Raw genomic sequence first — 20,327 nt, 5'->3', positions numbered from 1 at the left:
ATTTGCAAATCATTGTATTCTGTTTATATTTACATCTAACACCATTTCCCAACTCATATGGAAACGGGGTTTTGTACGTCCATACATGTAAATGTTGCAGAATAGACTAGGACGGACAAGATGGAGGACTACAGGGAATTTCAATCAGGTCCACCGTCATTTGGTACTGGACAGACCTTTCGGGTCACGCTGCGAATGCATAAAGAATAAATACACTTTTCCTTTCTCGCTCTCTCTAACCTACTTCTCTCTCTCTCTCTCTCTCTCTCTCTCTCTCTCTCTCTTCCCCCCACACTCTCTCACTTGTGCATCCCTCGGTCCCTCCACAGGCTCTCTCTCTCTCTCGGGCTGGAGAAGAAGAAGAAGAAGAAGAAGAAGAAGAAGAAGAAGAAGAAGAAGAAGAAGGAGCATGGACTTAACGACGGGAGTCGCCGTGCCGTCGACGCGCTCAGATTTGTGATGCCTTTCCCGTAGCTCCTCTCGCCTCCTGTTACCCATCGCCATGGCAACCATCGGGGAATTCGACCCGCTCAACACGAGAGTCCCGGCAACTAAAATAGAAGTTACCGTCTCGTGCCGGTAAGGTCAAACGCGTGTCGTGCTCGTCAATGTCCCTCTGTGTCATTATACGGTGGTTCACTTCTTTTTACGCTTACAAAATAGAGTCGTTTAAATGCATATGACTAACAGGTGGACTTGTTGGTAGCATGCAAGAGGTGTATATATTTCATTATTATAGAGGAATTCTGTAAGTGGATATTTATTGATACAGTAATATGTGTTTCCTACTATTTGGGTTGCAGTACACGGAAATGAAAAGTTGCCACCCTGCCAGTCATGAGCGTTTTTTTTAGAATATTCACTGTGGATTCGCCGTCACCCCCGGTGTCACGTTGGCTCGGTGGAATGTGCGCCGGGGGCTTGTTGCGCCTCGTCAAAGCCTGGTCCGTGTGCTAACTGTCTACTTCAGTCCACTCTGGAATAATGAATAATGAATGGTTGGTGTGCTGCCTGTGTAGTCTCCCCCCTCTGATCCTCACCCCCCACACCCCTCCCGTGCACCCCCCACGCACTCCAGATAGCCACGCATCTCTAGTGGTCGCCGCCGCCTTTGAACTTGGGTCGCGGTCTGCGAGCCAAAATGTTGGCCGGGTCAAATTGGAGCTTTTGAGATGTCCTAAATCGAGCCTCGGAGAGTGGAAGCTTGTGTCCACTCCTGATGTTTAGAGCACGGTGGTATATAAGCCGCACCTGCTATATAATAATAAAAAAAGCCCATCCATCCATGCATTTTCTACCGCTTGTCCCTTTTTTTTTTTTGGTCCTGTACAGCTTCTCAGGCAAATCATATAGTTGATGTAGATTTTGATTTTTTTGATTTTTATTAAGGATCCCCATTAGCTGGTTGCCTCAACAACACACTAGTCTTCCTGGGGTCCACAATGCAATACAATCACAAGTAAAAGCATGTAATTACAACTACACAATACAGAAAAAAAATAAAAATAAGTCCATATCACCTGTACAAAATCAACTTTACAAAAAGAGAAGTGTGGGATACTGTGTGGAATTGTGGGGACGAGAGGGGGATAAGCAAAACACAACAATAACAACAACAACAAAAACAACAATAGAGTAACATCAGCCAATAGGATATGTACAAATATGATGGTAAAAGTGATAGCAAAAAACAGATAGTGAAATAAATACCACGGAAATGACACTACAAATGGAGCGATACAAATACCAATAGAAACAGCGCTATTGATAATGAACAATACCAATAATTTACCTTTATTATCAACAATACAGTTGTTCAAATGCAACAATACATATGCGTAATGATAACTAGAGATACAAAAGAAAGCAGAGAAATGGAGGGGAAGAAAGAGAAGCAACCTACATTAACCTTGTAGATCAGGGGTCCCAAAACTACGGCCCGCGGGCCGGATCCGGCCCGCCAGCATCCAAAATCAAGCCCGTGGGAAGTCCAAAGTATAAAAAAAATAAATAAATAAAAATTAAAAAAAAAATAATAATAAAAAAATAAAAATAAAAATTCTGTCTTTTCTTATCCACTTTGTACCGCTTGCTACTCACAGTGTCTCCTAGTCGCTCAGGCAAAGCATATTGTCCAAAAAATGCATTTTCTCATCGATAACGTGACATCATCGCGCACGCGGAAAGTGCACTATATATATGTATATATATATATATATATATATATATATATATATATATATATATATATATATATATATATATATATATATATATATATATATATATATATATATATATATATATATATATGTATGTATATGTATATATATATGTATATATATATATATATATATATATATATATATATATATAAATATATATATATATATATATATATATATATACATACATTTGATATATATATATTATATATATATATATATATATATATATATATATATATATATATATATATATATATATATATATATATATATATATATATATATATATATATATATATATATATATATATATATATATATATATATATAATATATATATATCAAATGTATGTATATATATATATATATATATATATATATATATATATATATATATATATATATATATATATATATATATATATATATATATATATATATATATATATATATACAGCCCGGCCCCCAACCAAATTGTTTTAACCCAATGCGGCCCCCGAGTCAAAAAGTTTGGGGACCCCTGTTGTAGATTGTTATAGTAACTTTAAGTTAAGCTTTGTCAGTGTGCCATGTGTTACCCAGTTTACACTAGGGTAACAACGTTAATTTATGTTCGATGAAACCTGATTATATGCATGAGTGTATGTATGTATGTGTACTTGTATATGTACAGTATGTGTATGTGTGCTTGTACAGTGAATGTATATGTACATGTATGTGTATATGTATGTTTGTATAGTGAATGTATATGTACATGTATGTGTATATGTATGTTTGTACATTGAATGTATATATACAGTATGTGTATATGTATGTTTGTACAGTGAATGTATATGTACAGTATGTGTATATGTATGTTTGTACAGTGAATGTATATGTACATGTATGTGTATATGTATGTTTGTACAGTGAATGTATATGTACAGTATGTGTATATGTATGTTTGTACAGTGAATGTATATGTACATGTATGTGTATATGTATGTTTGTACAGTGAATGTATATGTACATGTATGTGTATATGTATGTTTGTACAGTGAATGTATATGTACATTATGTGTATATGTATGTTTGTATAATGAATGTATATGTACAGTATGTGTATATGTATGTTTGTACAGTGAATGTATATGTACATGTATGTGTATAGGTATGTTTGTACAGTGAATGTATATGTACAGTATGTGTATATGTATGTTTGTACAGTGAATGTATATGTACAGTATGTGTATATGTATGTTTGTATAGTGAATGTATATGTACATGTATGTGTATATGTATGTTTGTACAGTGAATGTATATGTACAGAGTGTGTATATGTATGTTTGTACAGTGAATGTATATGTACATGTATGTGTATATGTATGTTTGTACAGTGAATGTATATGTACAGTATGTGTATATGTATGTTTGTACAGTGAATGTATATGTACATTATGTGTATATGTATGTTTGTATAATGAATGTATATGTACAGTATGTGTATATGTATGTTTGTACAGTGAATGTATATGTACATGTATGTGTATATGTATGTTTGTACAGTGAATGTATATGTACAGTATGTGTATATGTATGTTTGTACAGTGAATGTATATGTACAGTATGTGTATATGTATGTTTGCATAGTGAATGTATATGTACATGTATGTGTATATGTGTGTTTGTACAGTGAATGTATATGTACATGTATGTGTATATGTATGTTTGTACAGTGAATGTATATGTACATGTATGTGTATATGTATGTATGTACAGTGAATGTATATGTACAGTATGTGTATATGTATGTTTGTACAGTGAATGTATATGTACATGTATGTGTATATGTATGTTTGTACAGTGAATGTATATGTACAGTATGTGTATATGTATGTTTGTATAGTGAATGTATATGTACATGTATGTGTATATGTATGTTTGTACAGTGAATGTATATGTACATGTATGTGTATATGTATATTTGTACACTGAATGGAAAAAAAAAACTTCCATCCATGCATTTTCTACCGCTTGTCCCTTTCGGGGTGGAAGAGGTGCTGGAGCAGATATAAGAAAACATCATTTTCCATAAACACTATATTGCCAAAAGTGTTTGTCCACCTTCCTTGACTCACATATGAACTTGAAGATCCATCCCATTCCTGTCATTAAAGTGTCCTGTTTGGGAACACATGTCCTTCACCGGTGAAAGACACACACCGATAAGGCGAAAGCAGTGTGCCGCCATGATTGATTGATTGATTGATTGCAACTCGTATTAGTATATTGCACAGTGCAGTACATATCCCGTACAATTGACCACTAAATGGTAACACCCCAATAAGTTTTTAACCTGTTTAAATCGGGGTCCACGTTAATCAATTCATGGTTCATCAGAGATTGTGAATGCTGCATTTAGAATAGAAGGCCTTTAACCCTTGTGTTATTATTATTAGAGCGCTTTATTTGAAATAGGGACAGATACAGAAACATAGACATCTGAAACAGTTATCTGATGTATGCATCATAGTGTTTGTAGCCAAAGCTCATTTCAACACTCGTCCCCAACAACAACAACAACAACAACACAAATCCAACATCATTAAAATAGGAAAATAGAAAATAGAATAAGGCAAAGATGAGTCGATATTAATGATAATAGAAATAATACAGATAAAGTGCAAACTATGTAAAAGCCAATAATAATAATAACACAGATAAAGTGCAGACTAGATAAAAAAACAATTAGTAAAAATTAATAAAAACTAAACATGGGAACACGATTGTTGCTCAACTAGCCATCATTTTGTTTGTTTTTTGAAAGTGACGAGTGCAGGTACACTACCGTTCAAAAGTTTGGGGTCACCCAAACAATTTAGTGGAATAGCCTTCATTTCTAAGAACAAGAATAGACTGTCGAGTTTCAGATGAAAGTTCTCTTTTTCTGGCCATTTTGAGCGTTTAATTGAGCCCACAAACGTGATGCTCCAGAAACTCAATGTGCTCAAAGGAAGGTCAGTTTTGTAGCTTCTGTAACGAGCTAAAGTGTTTTCAGATGTGTGAACATGATTGCACAAGGGTTTTCTAATCATCAATTAGCCTTCTGAGCCAATGAGCAAACACATTGTACCATTAGAACACTGGAGTGATAGTTGCTGGAAATGGGCCTCTATACACCTATGTAGATATTGCACCAAAAAGCAGACATTTGCAGCTAGAATAGTCATTTAGCACATTAGCAATGTATAGAGTGTACTTCTTTCAAGTTAAGACTAGTTTAAAGTTATCTTCATTGAAAAGTACAGTGCTTTTCCTTCAAAAATAAGGACATTTACATGTGACCCCAAACTTTTGAACGCTAGTGTATACTTTTCAAAGTGTCAGGTAAAGAGTTCCATAGTTGTGGTCCTTTTATTGAAAAGGCAGTCTGGGCAAAAGATGTTCTACGGAATGGAACGCAACAGTTGCCTTTTGACGTTGCTCGGGTGGTAGATCTGCTACCACTTTGCAGTCTTGTAATTGCCTGGCAGAGCAATTGGGGAGCAGAGTTATCCAAGCATTTAAAAACCAGTTTGACTGTGTGTAACAAAATAAAATTGGTAAAACTTAAAATATTGTATTTGGTTCAAATTTGGCAATGATGATATGGTATACCCTTCTTGTCTAGGACTTTCAAGGCGCGGTTATAAAGACACTCAATGGTCTTGATTGATGACTGGTGTGCCTGGGACCATGTGGTTAAGCCATAAGATATGTGTGAAAGAATCATTGAATTCATACAAGTAAAAGCACAGCTCAGAGTTAAGCAGTTTCTTATAATCTTAAAACAGCCTAGGTTTGCCTTCAGGGTTTTACACATTTTCTTTTAAAATTCAGCTGATAGTGTTTACCTTATCCCAATAAACATCTGTTCAGTATTTGAACATAAAAGTGTTTGATTGTGAGGCATTAAAAGCCACAAAATGCAACGGGTCCATCAGACCCACAAACGCTGGCTGAGTAACAACAATATGAACGTTGCACGGAAAATGTATCTGCCAGTTTCTGCATCCCACAGGGATTCTTCTTTTGTGTTTCTGCACCTGCGCTTCCCACACAAGGTTGCAACATTGTTTGTCAACACTGTCTGCTCTCATTTTCTCGCACATTTGACCCTCTGATGTTCTGTGTACCTACACTCTGTCCTCCTCCTGTCTAGGCCTGCTGTGTGTGTGTGTGTGGTACACAGAACATCAATTTCCACACTTCTATTATCCCCGGGTCCAGTGGGCCCAGACATCTTATATGTAATATAAATGTGTAGGGGGGGTGTATAGTGTGTGGTCATTAAATATGTATTCTGATATATGTTCTTCACAGAAAATGAGCCAAAAGTCAGTGAGTCTCAGTTTGAAACATGAATTAATTGTATCATTTTCCTTTTAATAAAAAATGAAAACGGGTCCCACAGACCCGAACACCACACACGGGTTAATGTCACCGTTCGCATGAACAATGGAATTAAAAGCCGCTCCTTCTCTGGTGAAAATGTGCAATAGGAACATTATAATACCAGGTGCATTGTTCAGACTACATGTGTGTACAGTGTGTGTGTTTTTGCACGTTCAATAATAAATATAAATCTTGCACGGATTGAATGGTTTCACAGTATAATAAGTGAATATTGGACAATGAGTTTTGATACACGACACTGTATAGATTTAAGATTCGAGACTTTTAATGTGCTTCGAATAGATCAACAACTAATTAAATGTCTTTTTTTAATGTCCCAAAATGAAAAAATATTTATTTTTAGTTTGTGTTTATTTTCTTTGGAGTGTTATTTGACTTTAAGAAGCGCTAAAGCTGTTTACCATGATTACGACATAGCCAATGGCAGTTTTAAATACGTGTCACATGGGCGTTCTCAAGGGGGTGCCACAAGGATGAGAGGGGAAAAAAAAAAATATATATATATATATATATATATATACCGTATTTTTCGGATTATAAATCACAGTTTTTTTTCATAGTCTGGCGCGACTTATGTGTGAAATTATTAACACATTACCGTAAAATATCAAATAATAGTATTTATCTCATTCACGTAGGAGACTAGACCAGGGGTGTCCAAAGTGCGGCCCGGGCAGCTAATTGTTTAGCGGCCCGCCACATATTCTGGAAAATTTAAAAAAATAAAAAAGAACATTAAAAAAAGTGTAATGAGGTGAAATCTAACGAGACAAAGTTGCAATGTTGACACAAAAGCTGCCATGATGGCTGTTTTTTTTTTCTTTTGTCTTTCTTCATTTTTCTTTTTTTGCTCAAAAAAAAAAATAATGACAAAAAAATCCATGTTATAATGAATTATTTTCAGGACTCCAATTACTTCAAATATTTCACTTTAAAATGTTTTATGTGGTAAATATTGCATACATTGTGTAGTAGCCATATACAAACATCAAATTAAATCCCTAAATTCCTTGCAATAGCTGGTTAAAAAAGGTTTTTCTTAAACTGTTCAACAATTTGCTCAGGCATTTGTTGACAAAGTGGTGACCCTCGCCCCATCCTTGTTTGTGAATGACTGAGCATTTCATGGAATCTACTTTTATAGCCAATCATGGCACCCACCTGTTCCCAATTAGCCTGTTCACCTGTGGGATGTTCCAAATAAGTGTTTGATGAGCATTCCTCAACTTTATCAGTATTTATTGCCACCTTTCCCAACTTCTTTGTCACGTGTTGCTGCCATCAAATTATAAAGTTAATGATTATTTGCAAAAAAGAAAAGTTTATCAGTTTGAACATGAAATATGTTGTCTTTGTAGCATATTCAACTGAATATGGCTTGAAAATTATTTGCAAATCATTGTATTCCGTTTATATTTACATCTAACACCATTTCCCAACTCATATGGAAACGGGGTTTGTACCTTTTTATAGTTATTATTAAATCATGTCCTTACTTTCACGCCATGTCCGCTCCGATTTCTTTGCATCTCGGGAAAACAAACCCCGCCAAAGTCCACGTCGTGACACACAACACATAAAAGGACATCGAGTATTGTCATTTTGGCCTGAGATATATTTTTTTTTAATCCTGGTATTTTTTCTTGCTATTTCTTCCAGGAATCTTCTGGATGTGGATACATTCTCCAAGTCCGACCCCGGTATGTTTGACCTCTCTCCTGCCTGATGGATATGCAAAAAAAAAAAGGAAAAAAAACACATTATGCAAATAATGGCTCACACCACCACATGGCAAATTATCATTTTCAAGCAGGGGGGGTAATAAATTCAATGTTTTATTCTCGCGACAGTAAATAGAGCAAGAAGGAAAGGTTTGCCACACAATAAAAAAAAAACAACCTTAGAGCAACATGACAGAGTCAGTGTTGAAAAGAGGAAAGGGAAAAAAAAAAAAAAAAAAAAAATCCTGGATAATGTGATGCAGGGTTCACAAGCTACGTTCCCTGGATGTCCTCTAAAACAGTGGTCCCCAACCACCGGGCCGATTGGTACCGGGCCGCACAAGAAATTTAATTTAATGAAATCAACATAAAAAACACAATATATACATTATATATCAATATAGATCAATACAGTCTGCAGGGATACAGTCCGTAAGCACACATGATTGTATTTATTTATGTAAAAAAATAAAATAAAATAAACAAAAACAATTTAAATACCCGACCCCCCACCCCCCCCCACCCCCCCCCCCTCCACCAGTCCGTGGGACAAATTTTCAAGTGTTGACCGGTCCTGCAGCTACAAAAAGGTTGGGGACCACTGCTCTAAAAGAATCCTGCAACCTCCCCACCCTGCTGTGGCTAATTAGGCACAAGGGGTCGTAGAAAATTCATGGTATTTGTGGTACAGTATGACTGTAATGTGGGAATCTTTCCTGAGCAGCAGTACATTGTCATGTATTATTTAATAAGCTAAATGCGTAATTAATAGGGGTCCAAAGTAGGGATATGTATTTTCCCGTATTTTTGTGTGTTTATGTGGTAATAAATGTTCACTTTATTAAATAATAATGACTCATTTTTTAATCTAGCATTTAAACGTGAGCTGTGAGTCGGTCCTCGGCGTGCCTGCTGTATAGTCAGGAAGTACCGTATTTTCCGGACCAAAGGCGCACCGGATTATAAGGCGCACTGTCGATGAATGGTCTATTTTTGAACTTTTTTCATATATAAGGCGCACCGGATTATAGGGCGCATTAAAGGCCTCCTAAAAGCCACTACTAGCGACCACGCAGTCTGATAGTTTATATATCAATGATGAAATCTTAACATTGCAACACATGCCAATACGGCCGGGTTAGATTAGTAAAGTGACATTTTGAATTTCCCGTGAAATATCCTGCTGAAAACGTCTCGGTGTATGATGACGTTTGCGCGTGACGTCGCGGATTGTAGCGGACATTTTGGGACAGCATGGTGGCCAGCTATTAAGTCGTCTGTTTTCATCGCAAAATTCCACAGTATTCTGGACATCTGTGTTGGTGAACCTTTTGCAATTTTTTAAATGAAAAATGGAGCTAGCAGAGAAGAAAGCTGTAGGTGGGAAGCGGTGTATTAGCGGCCGGCTGCAGCAACACAAACACGTAGCGGCTACATCGTAGCCGGTGTTTCATTGTTTGTAAAATACCCCCAATTTTTTTTTTTTTTCTTGTTTTTGAACTCTGACTTTTTGCAGTGTAGGGACTGAAAGTACTGACAGCCTACAGAATCAAGCCAGACACTACAAAGATCTACAGGAGCTTAATTTAACAATATTTTTCAACATATTGAGAAAAAAGATCCTTTTTTTTTTCAGTTAAGAAAAGTACACTTGTTATTAGTGACAATATTCTAATTTTAAGGTATTTTTGGGTTCATTGAGGTTAGCTAATTTTACTTGTTTTGGAAAGTCTTGACAAGCCAAATTTTCTTGTTCTATTGGCAGATAATTTTGCTTAGTTCAAGTAAAATACCCCAAATTGTTGTATTTTTTTTCTTGTTAGTTCACGTAAAATACCCCAAATTTTTGTATTTTTTGTTTTTGTTTTTGAACTCTGACTTTTTGCAGTGTAGGGACTGAAAGTACTGACAGCCTACAGAATCAAGCCAGACACTACAAAGATCTACAGGAGCTTAATTTAACAATATTTTTCAACATATTGAGAAAAAAGATAAAAAAATGTTTTTCTGTTAAGAAAAGTGCACTTGTTATTAGTGAGAATATACTTATTTGAAGGTATTTTTGGGTTCATTGAGGTTAGCTAGTTTTACTTGTTACAGATAATTTTGCTTAGTTCAAGTAAAATACCCCAAATGTTTGTAATTTTTTCGTCTTGTTTTTGAACACTGACTTTTTGCAGTGATTATTATTTGGGAAACACAGAGAAGGAGTCGGAATAAATAAACTCCGCATGTAATGTTATGTCAGGCACAAACAAAACCACCGCCATTACCATTTTATTACATCTTAAAAAAACGATACGGCGCTTTCTGGCCTCATTTGAGCAGTTTCCCTGGGAAATGTTCACACAAATTACTGGAATTATCTTGCAATGTGCCCTCAGCAGGATAAGATGATGATGCCGAATGTATTTTTTTATTTGTTTTTTACACCAAAGTAATATGATCACATTGTGGGATGACACTCAGAGAATGTGAAGCGATCATCCAGAAATGGGAGCGCACCTGCAATTGTAATCACTGTGAGAAAGTAGCACCCACACACACACACTGAAATAAAGCATCAAATATTCAAATATAAAATATAAAAAAATAAATAAATAAATACAATAAAAAAATATAACTTTCACAGTTGACTAAGAATAATAGAAGTCATTCCAGGTTGTTTTCTATCAAGATTCAGTGCATCTTGCACGCACTCATTTGTCCTTTAAAGTCAAGCCACTGCCAACACAACATGAAAGGTATCTTGGCTGCTCTACCGACAATTTTAGACCTCCAAAGTAGGGGATCCGCAGTTGCCATGGCGATGAGAGACGGATAATTCGCCTGATCATGAGAGAGTGTGCCCACTGAACTCCTGAAGCTGATGCTTGGAAATAAAGTCCGCGCGTACGCTCTCTGGCAAAAGTCGGCGTTCCGGGCGTGGCTCAGTTCAACCGCAGCTCCCTGCTGCCGGCAGCACTCGTGCGCCGCTGTCGCTGTCCAAGACGCAGATGTCTCGCTGTGTTCAACTTGTGTTGCCAGCTGTTCGGACAAGGAAGGTCATTTTCAGTGGATGACTGACATACAAGCTGCACGCTGGCTACTCTAATGCAGTGGTTCAAGTTCAAGTTCAAGTAGCAATGATAGTCACACAACACACACACACACACACACACACACACACACACACACACACACACACACACACACACACACACACACACACACACACACACACACACACACACACACACACACACACCTAACCCTAACCCTAACCCGCAGTCAGGGCGTTGAGGGGATCTGGTTTGGTGGCTGCAGGATTAGGTCTCTGCTTTTTGCAGATGATGTGGTCCTGATGGCTTCATCTGGCCAGGATCTTCAGCTCTCACTGGATCGGTTCGCAGCTGAGTGTGAAGCGACTGGGATGAGAATCAGCACCTCCAAGTCCAAGTCCATGGTTCTCGCCCGGAAAAAGGTGGAGTGCCATCTCCGGGTTGGGGAGGAGACCCTGCCCCAAGTGGAGGAGTTCAAGTACCTCAGAGTCTTGTTCACGAGTGAGGGAAGAGTGGATGGTGAGATCGACAGGCGGATCGGTGCGGCGTCTTCAGTAATGCGGACGCTGTATCGATCCGTTGTGGTGAAGAAGGAGCTGAGCCGGAAGGCAAAGCTCTCAATTTACCGCTCGATCTACGTTCCCATCCTCACCTATGGTCATGAGCTTTGGGTTATGACCAAAAGGACAAGATCACGGGTACAAGCGGCCCAAATGACCCTTAGAGATAGGGTGAGAAGCTCTGTCATCCGGGAGGAACTCAAAGTAAAGCCGCTGCTCCTCCACATGAAGAGGAGCCAGATGAGGTGATTCGGGAATGTGGTCAGGATGCCACCCGAACGCCTCCCTAGGGAGGTGTTTAGGGCACGTCCGACCGGTAGGAGGCCACGGGGAAGACCCAGGACACGTTGGGAAGACTATGTCTCCCGGCTGGCCTGGGAACGCCTCGGGATCCCCCGGGAAGAGCTGGACCAAGTGGCTGGGGAGAGGGAAGTCTGGGCTTCCCTGCTTAGGCTGCTGCCCCCGCGACCCGACCTCGGATAAGTGGAAGAAGATGGATGGATGGATGGAAATCAAGCACATGTTGAATTATGTATTCTTGTTTCAACAATATATACAGTATATATATATATTTTTTTTTTACCACAGAAGCTTAAAATGTATCCAACTTCATGCAGTACATATTTTTTTCTGTTAAAATGGAAATACTTGCATTTAGTAAGAAATGATGAGGTACTTTAATGACTCATATTAGTTCATGTACAAACCCTGTTTCCATATGAGTTGGGAAATGGTGTTAGATGTAAATATAAACGGAATACAAGGATTTGCAAATCCTTTTCAAGCCATATTCAGTTGAATATGCTACAAAGACAACATATTTCATGTTCAAACTGATTTTGCAAATAATCATTAACTTTAGAATTTGATGGCAGCAACACGTGACAAAGAAGTTGTGAAAGGTGGCAATAAATACTGATAAAGTTGAGGAATGCTCATCAAACACTTATTTGGAACATCCCACAGGTGAACAGGCTAATTGGGAACAGGTGGGTGCCATGATTGGCTATAAAAGTAGATTCTATGAAATGCTCAGTCATTTACAAACAAGGATGGGGCGAGGGTCACCACTTTGTCAACAAATGCCTGAGCAAATTGTTGAACAGTTATTGCAAGGAATTTAGGGATTTCACCATCTACGCTCCGTGATATCATCAAAGGGTTCAGAGAATGTGGAGAAATCACTGCACATAAGCAGCTAAGCCCGTGACCTTCCATCCCTCAGGCTGTACTGCATCAACAAGTCACATCAGTGTGTAAAGGATATCACCACATGGGCTCAGGAACACTTCAGAAAGCCACTGTCAGTAACTACAGTTGGTCGCTACATCTGTAAGTGCAAGTTAAAACTCTCCTATGCAAGGCGAAAACATTTTATCAACAACACCCATAAACGCTGTCGGCTTCGCTGGGCCTGAGCTCATCTAAGATGGACTGATACAAAGTGGAAAAGTGTTCTGTGGTCTGACGAGTCCACATTTCAAATTGTTTTTGGAAACTGTGGACTTCCAAAGAGGAAAAGAACCACCCGGATTGTTCTAGGGTGAAAGTGTAAAAGGCAGCATGTGTGATGGTATGGGGGTGTATTAGTGGCCAAGACATGGGTAACTTACACATCTGTGAAGGCACCATCAGTAGTTTTTTTGTCATAAAGAAATACAATCATGTGTGCTTACGGACTGTATCCCTGCAGACTGTATTGATTTATATTCATATATAATGTATATATTGTGTTTTTTATGTTGATTTAATTAAAAAATAAAAATAAATAAAAATATATATGTATTTTTTTATTTTTTTTTAATTTCTTGTGCGGCTGCATCCCGGTACCAATCGGTCCACGGACCGGTACCGGGCCGTGGACCGGTGGTTGGGGACCACTGACTTAAAGGATGGAAGGATATAATAAAAGCAGTTTTATTTCATTGCCCTTGCGCATGAAAACAAAATAAAAACAAAACCTCTCCCTGAACATATTCAGCAAAGTGACAAGACCGTTTAGGGAGCCCAGAATAGTAGTTTAACAGGAAAGTGGGTGCAAAAAAAGAAAAAAGAAAAAAAAGTAGAGCCTTTCAGAGAAAATGACAGTGAGTACAGTGCGGGGTTTTATATTCATCTCTTCCACACCATTTCATTGAAGGTCCTTCGCTCACTGCAAGGTGCAATCAGGCCGGCCCGTTGGCTTCTAAATGAAGCGTACAAATCACACCTGCGTCAGTGGTCATACTTTGTATGGGGGCCCCAGTGAGAAGGTCACTAATGGCCACAGGTGGGAGTGGCCTTTTCAACAAGTACGTGAAGTCTTAAGTGGCACAACCAGTCCGTGCATTCAGTCCAGACAAAGGCACATACTTTTTTTGTTTTTGTTTTTAATAATATAAAGGTGCGTTTATAAGGGGCCCCCAGTTGTGACACATGAGTTGTCGACTTGAAAATGTTCTGGTGGGAATGCCAATTAGGTGAGTCACTATCCGCCCGCTGACTTTGACGGCTGACTTTGACGGATAAAATAAATTCATGAAGCGCGATTTACCAAATGGGACAAAATTAAATGAATAAATTCATCTTTAAATAATTACTTTAAATGTGCAAAATTAATTAAATATACCATATCATGAAATGATGTAATCCAGTGATTCTAAAACTATTTTTATTTATTTTTTATTTTCATTTATTTTTTTACCAAGAGCCAACTAAGAAAAAAAAATTGGCTCTCCAAGTACTATAATGACCAAACATTAAATACAGTAGCGTAGTAGGTCTAAGGCAGGGGACATATTGGACCAAAAATACCAACAAATTACAAAATCTGTCTGCAGCTGCAAAAAATGTAAAGCCTTATATAAGTGTTATAATGAAGGCAACACATGATGTAAGTGTCTATATTAGTTATATTAGCCTACTATCAAAATGACTTTAAAAGTCTTATATAAGTGTTATAATGAAGGCAACACATGATGTAAGTGTCTATATTAGTTATATTAGCCTACTATCAAAATGACTTTAAAAGTCTTATATAAGTGTTATAATGAAGACAACACATGATGTAAGTATCTATATTAGCTTTATTAGCCTACTATCAAAATGACTTTAAAAGTCTTATATAAGTGTTATAATGAAGACAACACATGATGTAAGTGTCTATATTAGCTATATTAGCCTACTTTCAAAATGACTTTAAAAGTCTTATATAAGTGTTATAATGAATGTTATTGGGTGAAAATATAGCATTTTTTGTGTTTTTTCCATTAAAAAAAGGGTTTTCTTTGACAAAAAGAGCATACAATTTAAATCTTTAAAAAATGTTATATTGACAGATAGACCTAATGTTGATCTAGAGCAGGGGTCACCAACGCGGTGCCCGCGGGCACCAGGTAGCCCGTAAGGACCAGATGAGTAGCCCGCTGGCCTGTTCTAAAAATAGCTCAAATAGCAGCACTTACCAGTGAGCTGCCTCTATTTTTTAAATTGTATTTATTTACTAGCAAGCTGGTCTCGCTTTGCCTGACATTTTTAATTCTAAGAGAGACAAAACTCAAATAGAATTTGAAAATCCAACAAAATATTTTAAAGACTTGGTCTTCACTTGTTTAAATAAATTAATTATTTTTTTTACTTTGCTTCTTATAACTTTCAGAAAGACAATTTTAGAGAAAAAATACAACCTTAAAAATGATTTTAGGATTTTTAAACACATATACCTTTTTACCTTTTAAATTCCTTCCTCTTCTTTCCTGACAATTTCAATCAATGTTCAAGTAAATTTATTTTTTTTATTGTAAAGAATAATAAATACATTTTAATTTAATTCTTCATTTTAGCTTCTGTTTTTTCGACAAAGAATATTTGTGAAATATTTCTTCAAACTTATTATAATTAAAATTCAAAAAAATTATTCTGGCAAATCTAGAAAATCTGTAGAATCAAATTTAAATCTTACTTCAAAGTCTTTTGAATTTCTTTTAAAAATGTTGTTCTTGAAAATCTAGAAGAAATAATGATTTGTCTTTGTTAGAAATATAGCTTGGTCCAATTTGTTATATATTCTAACAAAGTGCAGATTGGATTTTAACCTATTTAAAACATGTCATCAAAATTCTAAAATTAATCTTAATCAGGAAAAATGACTGATTGCACGTCCCACTGGGAGGAGGCCCCGCGGCAGGCCAAGGACCAGATGGGGGGATTACATCTCCTCTCTGGCCTGGGAACGCTTCGGGATTCCCCAGGAGGAAGTCGCAAATGTTGCTCTGGAGAGGGAAGTCTGGGGGTCTCTGCTAGAGCTGCTGTCCCCGCGACCCGATTCCGGATAAGCGGTTGAAGAAGATGGATGGAAAAATGACTAATGATGTTCCATCAATTATTTTTTTCATTTTTTCGAAAAGATTCGAATTAGCTAGTTTTTCTTTTCTTTTTTTCGGTGGAATTTTGAATTTTAAAGAGTCGAAATTGAAGATAAACTATGTTTCAAAATTTAATTGTCATTTTTTTCGTGTTTTCTCCTCTTTTAAACCGTTCAATTAAGTGTAAATATCATTAATTATTAATAATAACATAGAGTTAAAGGTAAATTGAGCAAATTGGCTATTTCTGGCAATTTATTGAAGTGTGTATCAAACTGGTAGCCCTTTCGCATTAATCACTACCCAAGAAGTAGCTCTTGCTTTCAAAAAGGTTGCTGACCCCTGCTCTAGAGATTTAAAAACTTGAATAATAACACAAATAATAATACTGAATAATGACACATTTTTTATATTTTTTGGACCAAACCCCTTTGGGGTCCCCGGGATCAAGCCTGAGTGGAGGCTTAAATGTATATATTTTTTATACATATATTGGTTTTTAAAATAAAAAAATATCAAAATGGCCCCTGCTAGTTTAGATTTTTCAATGTGCAGCCCTCAGTGGAAAAAGTTTGGACACCCCTGACTTGTATGATCTTTGACCCTGTATCTTGCAGCCGCTCCTGCACTGGACACGCATGACCATGTTGCGTGTTCATTTGAATAATCGTCGTGGGGAAATGTGCCACGCAGCGTTATACAACAAACAAGAATGATGGATCACCAGCTCTTTTTTCCTTCTTGAGGATCTACTTTCCCCTCAGTCACATCATCATTTCCCCCCCGCAGCAAGGGAACTGCACCTTTTTCCAGCGGGTGATCCACTGCAATCAAATCCGACTCGTATGAAAATGTGCCGTTAACGCGTAAAAAGCCTCCGTGGTTTTTTTTCCCGGGGAATTGAACAATCTGCCGTCGCAGCGGGGGTGCAGCCGCCGAACAAAGATGGCTGCTGTTGTGTCAGATGTGGGAACCATCAACCAAGCAAAAAGAAAAAGCTAAAGACTCGATCGTGGAAAATGTGTTGTTGTTTTTTTTATAGCTTCCACACAAGCAGTGAGGATTTAATGTATTCATTTTAAAATGAGACATTCCGAAATGGTCGTTAAAAACAGCAAAGCCGGTTCTGTCCGGTAGATCAGTGGTCCCCAACCTTTTTGTAACTGCGGACCGGTCAACGCTTCAAAATTTGTCCCACTTTTTTTTTTTTTTTTTTTTTTTTACATAAATAAATACAATCATGTGTGCTTACGGACTGTATCCCTGCAGACTGTATCGATCTATATTGATATATAATGTATATATTGTGCTTTTAATGTTGATTTCATTAAAAAAAAAAAAAAAAAAAAAAATTATTTCTTGTGCGGCCCGGTACCAATCGGTGGTTGGGGACCACTGCGATAGATGATAGATGATCTTTGACCACCGTTTTTGAATTGGATGGCTAAACAAAAAAGATGACCATTTTTGCAGTTGGTCCTTACCAACAGCAAAGTGGTTCTGCATATAAAGGATCTTTGATTATTGTTTTTTTTTTTTTTTTTGCAGTAGATTACTGAAAACAGCAAGATACCTAAAAGATAGAAAATCTTTGATTGTTTTCGCACTACTTCCTTAAAAAACCCAGGGGTCCTGTGTCAAATGGAGGATTTTTGACAAGGTTTTTTTCCAGTAAATTCCCAAAAACAGCAGAACACTTGTCACAGAGAGGACCTTTGACCAGCACTTTTACGGAACATTCCCTTTCTTGCAGTACATTACTAAAAATAGCAAGATGCTCGTGTCAGAAGATCATTGACTGTTTTTTGCAGTGGTTTACTAAAACCCACAGAGTGCGCAGGTCAAATAGAGGATCTTTGACTAGTATTTTTACAGTAGATTCCCAAAAGTACCGTAGCAGGACACCCCTGTCGCATAGAAAATCTTTGACTTGTGTTTCTTCAGTAGATTTGTGTAAACAGGAGAGTGCTACTGTTATGTAAAATATCTTTAAATGCTGTTTTTGCAGTGGATTACTAAAAACTGCAGAGTGCTCAGGTCAAATAGAGGATCTTTGACTAGTGCTTTTGCAGTAGATTCCTAAAAGCAGAAACATATTCATGTCAGCTAGAGAATCATTGACTGTTTTTGCAAAATGTCCTTAAAAACAACAAAACTAATCTGGCATTTACTGGAGAGGATCTTTGATTGGTATTATTTGCAGTAGATTCCCAAAAATAGCAGGACATCCCTGTCGCATAGACAATCTTTTTCCAGTAGATTCTTGTAAACAGGAGACATATAGAAGATCTTTGACTAATGTTTCTTGCTGTAGATTCCTATAAACAGCAGGACACTCCTGTCAAATAAAGAATCTATGAAAAGCCTGTTTTGCAGTAGATTGCAAAAAACAGCAGCGGGTTCTAGTCATATAAGGGATATTACAATCAATAACATTTTATTCATATAGCCCTTAATCATGACTTTCTCAAATGGCAAATAGCTGCCAAACAACAGAGCTGTTCTGTCATATAGACGATCTTTGACTACTGTTTTTTTGGAACCACTGAACTAGTGTATTTGCTATCTCGCTCTCAAACAGCAAAGCACTCCTGTCACTTATAGAGGATCTTTAATAAGAGTTTTTGCACTTGAGTGTTTAAAACAGCAGAGAGTTCCTGTCATATTGATGATCTTTGACTTACTTGAATGTCAGAATGTACGACTCCATCCTTTTTGATCCTTTTGCTGCCCCATTATTCCAAGGTTCCTTCTTTCCTGTGGTACTTTCAGCACATTTACATTCATCGCCACCCTTCACGTTATTCCTTGGGCCTCATTTAGTGGTTATTTGTCAGGAATTATGCATTAAGTGCACATTTAGCGTAGAGGATCTTTGATTGGTATGTTTGCAGTACATTCTTACAACCAACAGAGTGTTGACCACAGTTTTTGCAGAAGTTTTTTTTTTTTTAATAAACAGCACAGTACTCCTGTCATTTTGAGGGTCTTTAAACACGTTTTTTTAGAGTGGCTTCCTAAAAACCGCGGAGTACTCAGGTCAAATAGAGGATCTTTGACTAGTGTTTTTGCAGTGGATTCCTAAAAGCAGCAACATATTCATGTCAGCTAGAGAATCCTTGACTGTCTTTGCAAAAGCTCCTTAAAAACAACAAAATTAATCTGTCATTTACTGGAGAGGATCTTTGATTGGTATTTTTGCAGTAGATTCTTATAACCAACAGAGTGTTCCTGTTATATAGAGGAGTTTTGACCACGGTTTTTGCAGAAGTACTCCTGTCATTTTGAGGATCTTTAAATACTGTTTTTGCAGTGGCTTCCTAAAAACCGCAGAGTGCTCAGGTCAAATAGAGGATCTTTGACTAGTCCTTTTGCAGTGGCTACCTAAAAGCAGCAACATATTCATGTCAGCTAGAGAATCCTTGACTGTTTTTGCAAAAGCTCCTTAAAAACAACAAAACTAATCTGGCATTTACTGGAGAGGATCTTTGATTGGTATTTTTTGCGGTAGATTCCCAAAAATAGCAGGACACCCCTGTCGCAGAGAGTATTTTTTCCAGTAGATTCTTGTAAACAGGAGACATATAGAAGGTCTTTGACTATTGTTATTTGCTGTAGATTCCTATAAACAGCAGGACACTCCTGTCAAATAAATAATCTATGAAAAGCCTGTTTTGCAGTAGATTGCAAAAAACAGCAGCGGGCTCTAGTCATATAAGGGATATTACAATCAATAACATTTTATTCATATAGCCCTTAATCATGAGCGCCTCAAATGGCAAATAGCTGCCAAACAACAGAGCTGTTCTGTTATATTGAGGATCTTTGACTACTGTTTTTTAAACAACAGAGTACTCCTGTCATTTTGAGGATCTTTATATACGTTTTTTTGCAGTGGCTTCCTAAAAACCGCTGAGTGCTCAGGTTAAATAGAGGATCTTTGACTAGTGTTTTTGCAGTGGCTACCTAAAAGCAGCAACATATTCATGTCAGCTAAATC

At 37.1% G+C, this 20,327-nt stretch overlaps 1 protein-coding gene across 1 annotated transcript in view; it reads left to right on the top strand.

The window, feature by feature from the left end:
* The first annotated feature begins 318 nt into the window (after nucleotides 1-318).
* Nucleotides 319-20,327, top strand: part of LOC133654328 (copine-9-like) — a 249,625-nt gene continuing 229,616 nt past the window's right edge. Inside the window, exons 1-2 of the mRNA XM_062054640.1 lie at nucleotides 319-579; nucleotides 8,322-8,362. Coding sequence (XP_061910624.1) covers nucleotides 503-579; nucleotides 8,322-8,362 — 118 coding nt within the window. The 5' untranslated portion in view covers nucleotides 319-502. The remainder of the gene's footprint in view (nucleotides 580-8,321; nucleotides 8,363-20,327) is intronic.

Source organism: Entelurus aequoreus, linkage group LG07 (genome assembly GCF_033978785.1).
Source record: "Entelurus aequoreus isolate RoL-2023_Sb linkage group LG07, RoL_Eaeq_v1.1, whole genome shotgun sequence".
NCBI lineage: Eukaryota > Metazoa > Chordata > Actinopteri > Syngnathiformes > Syngnathidae > Entelurus > Entelurus aequoreus.
Note: the sequence above shows the minus strand (reverse complement) of the source record. Positions and strands in the feature narration are given on the sequence as shown.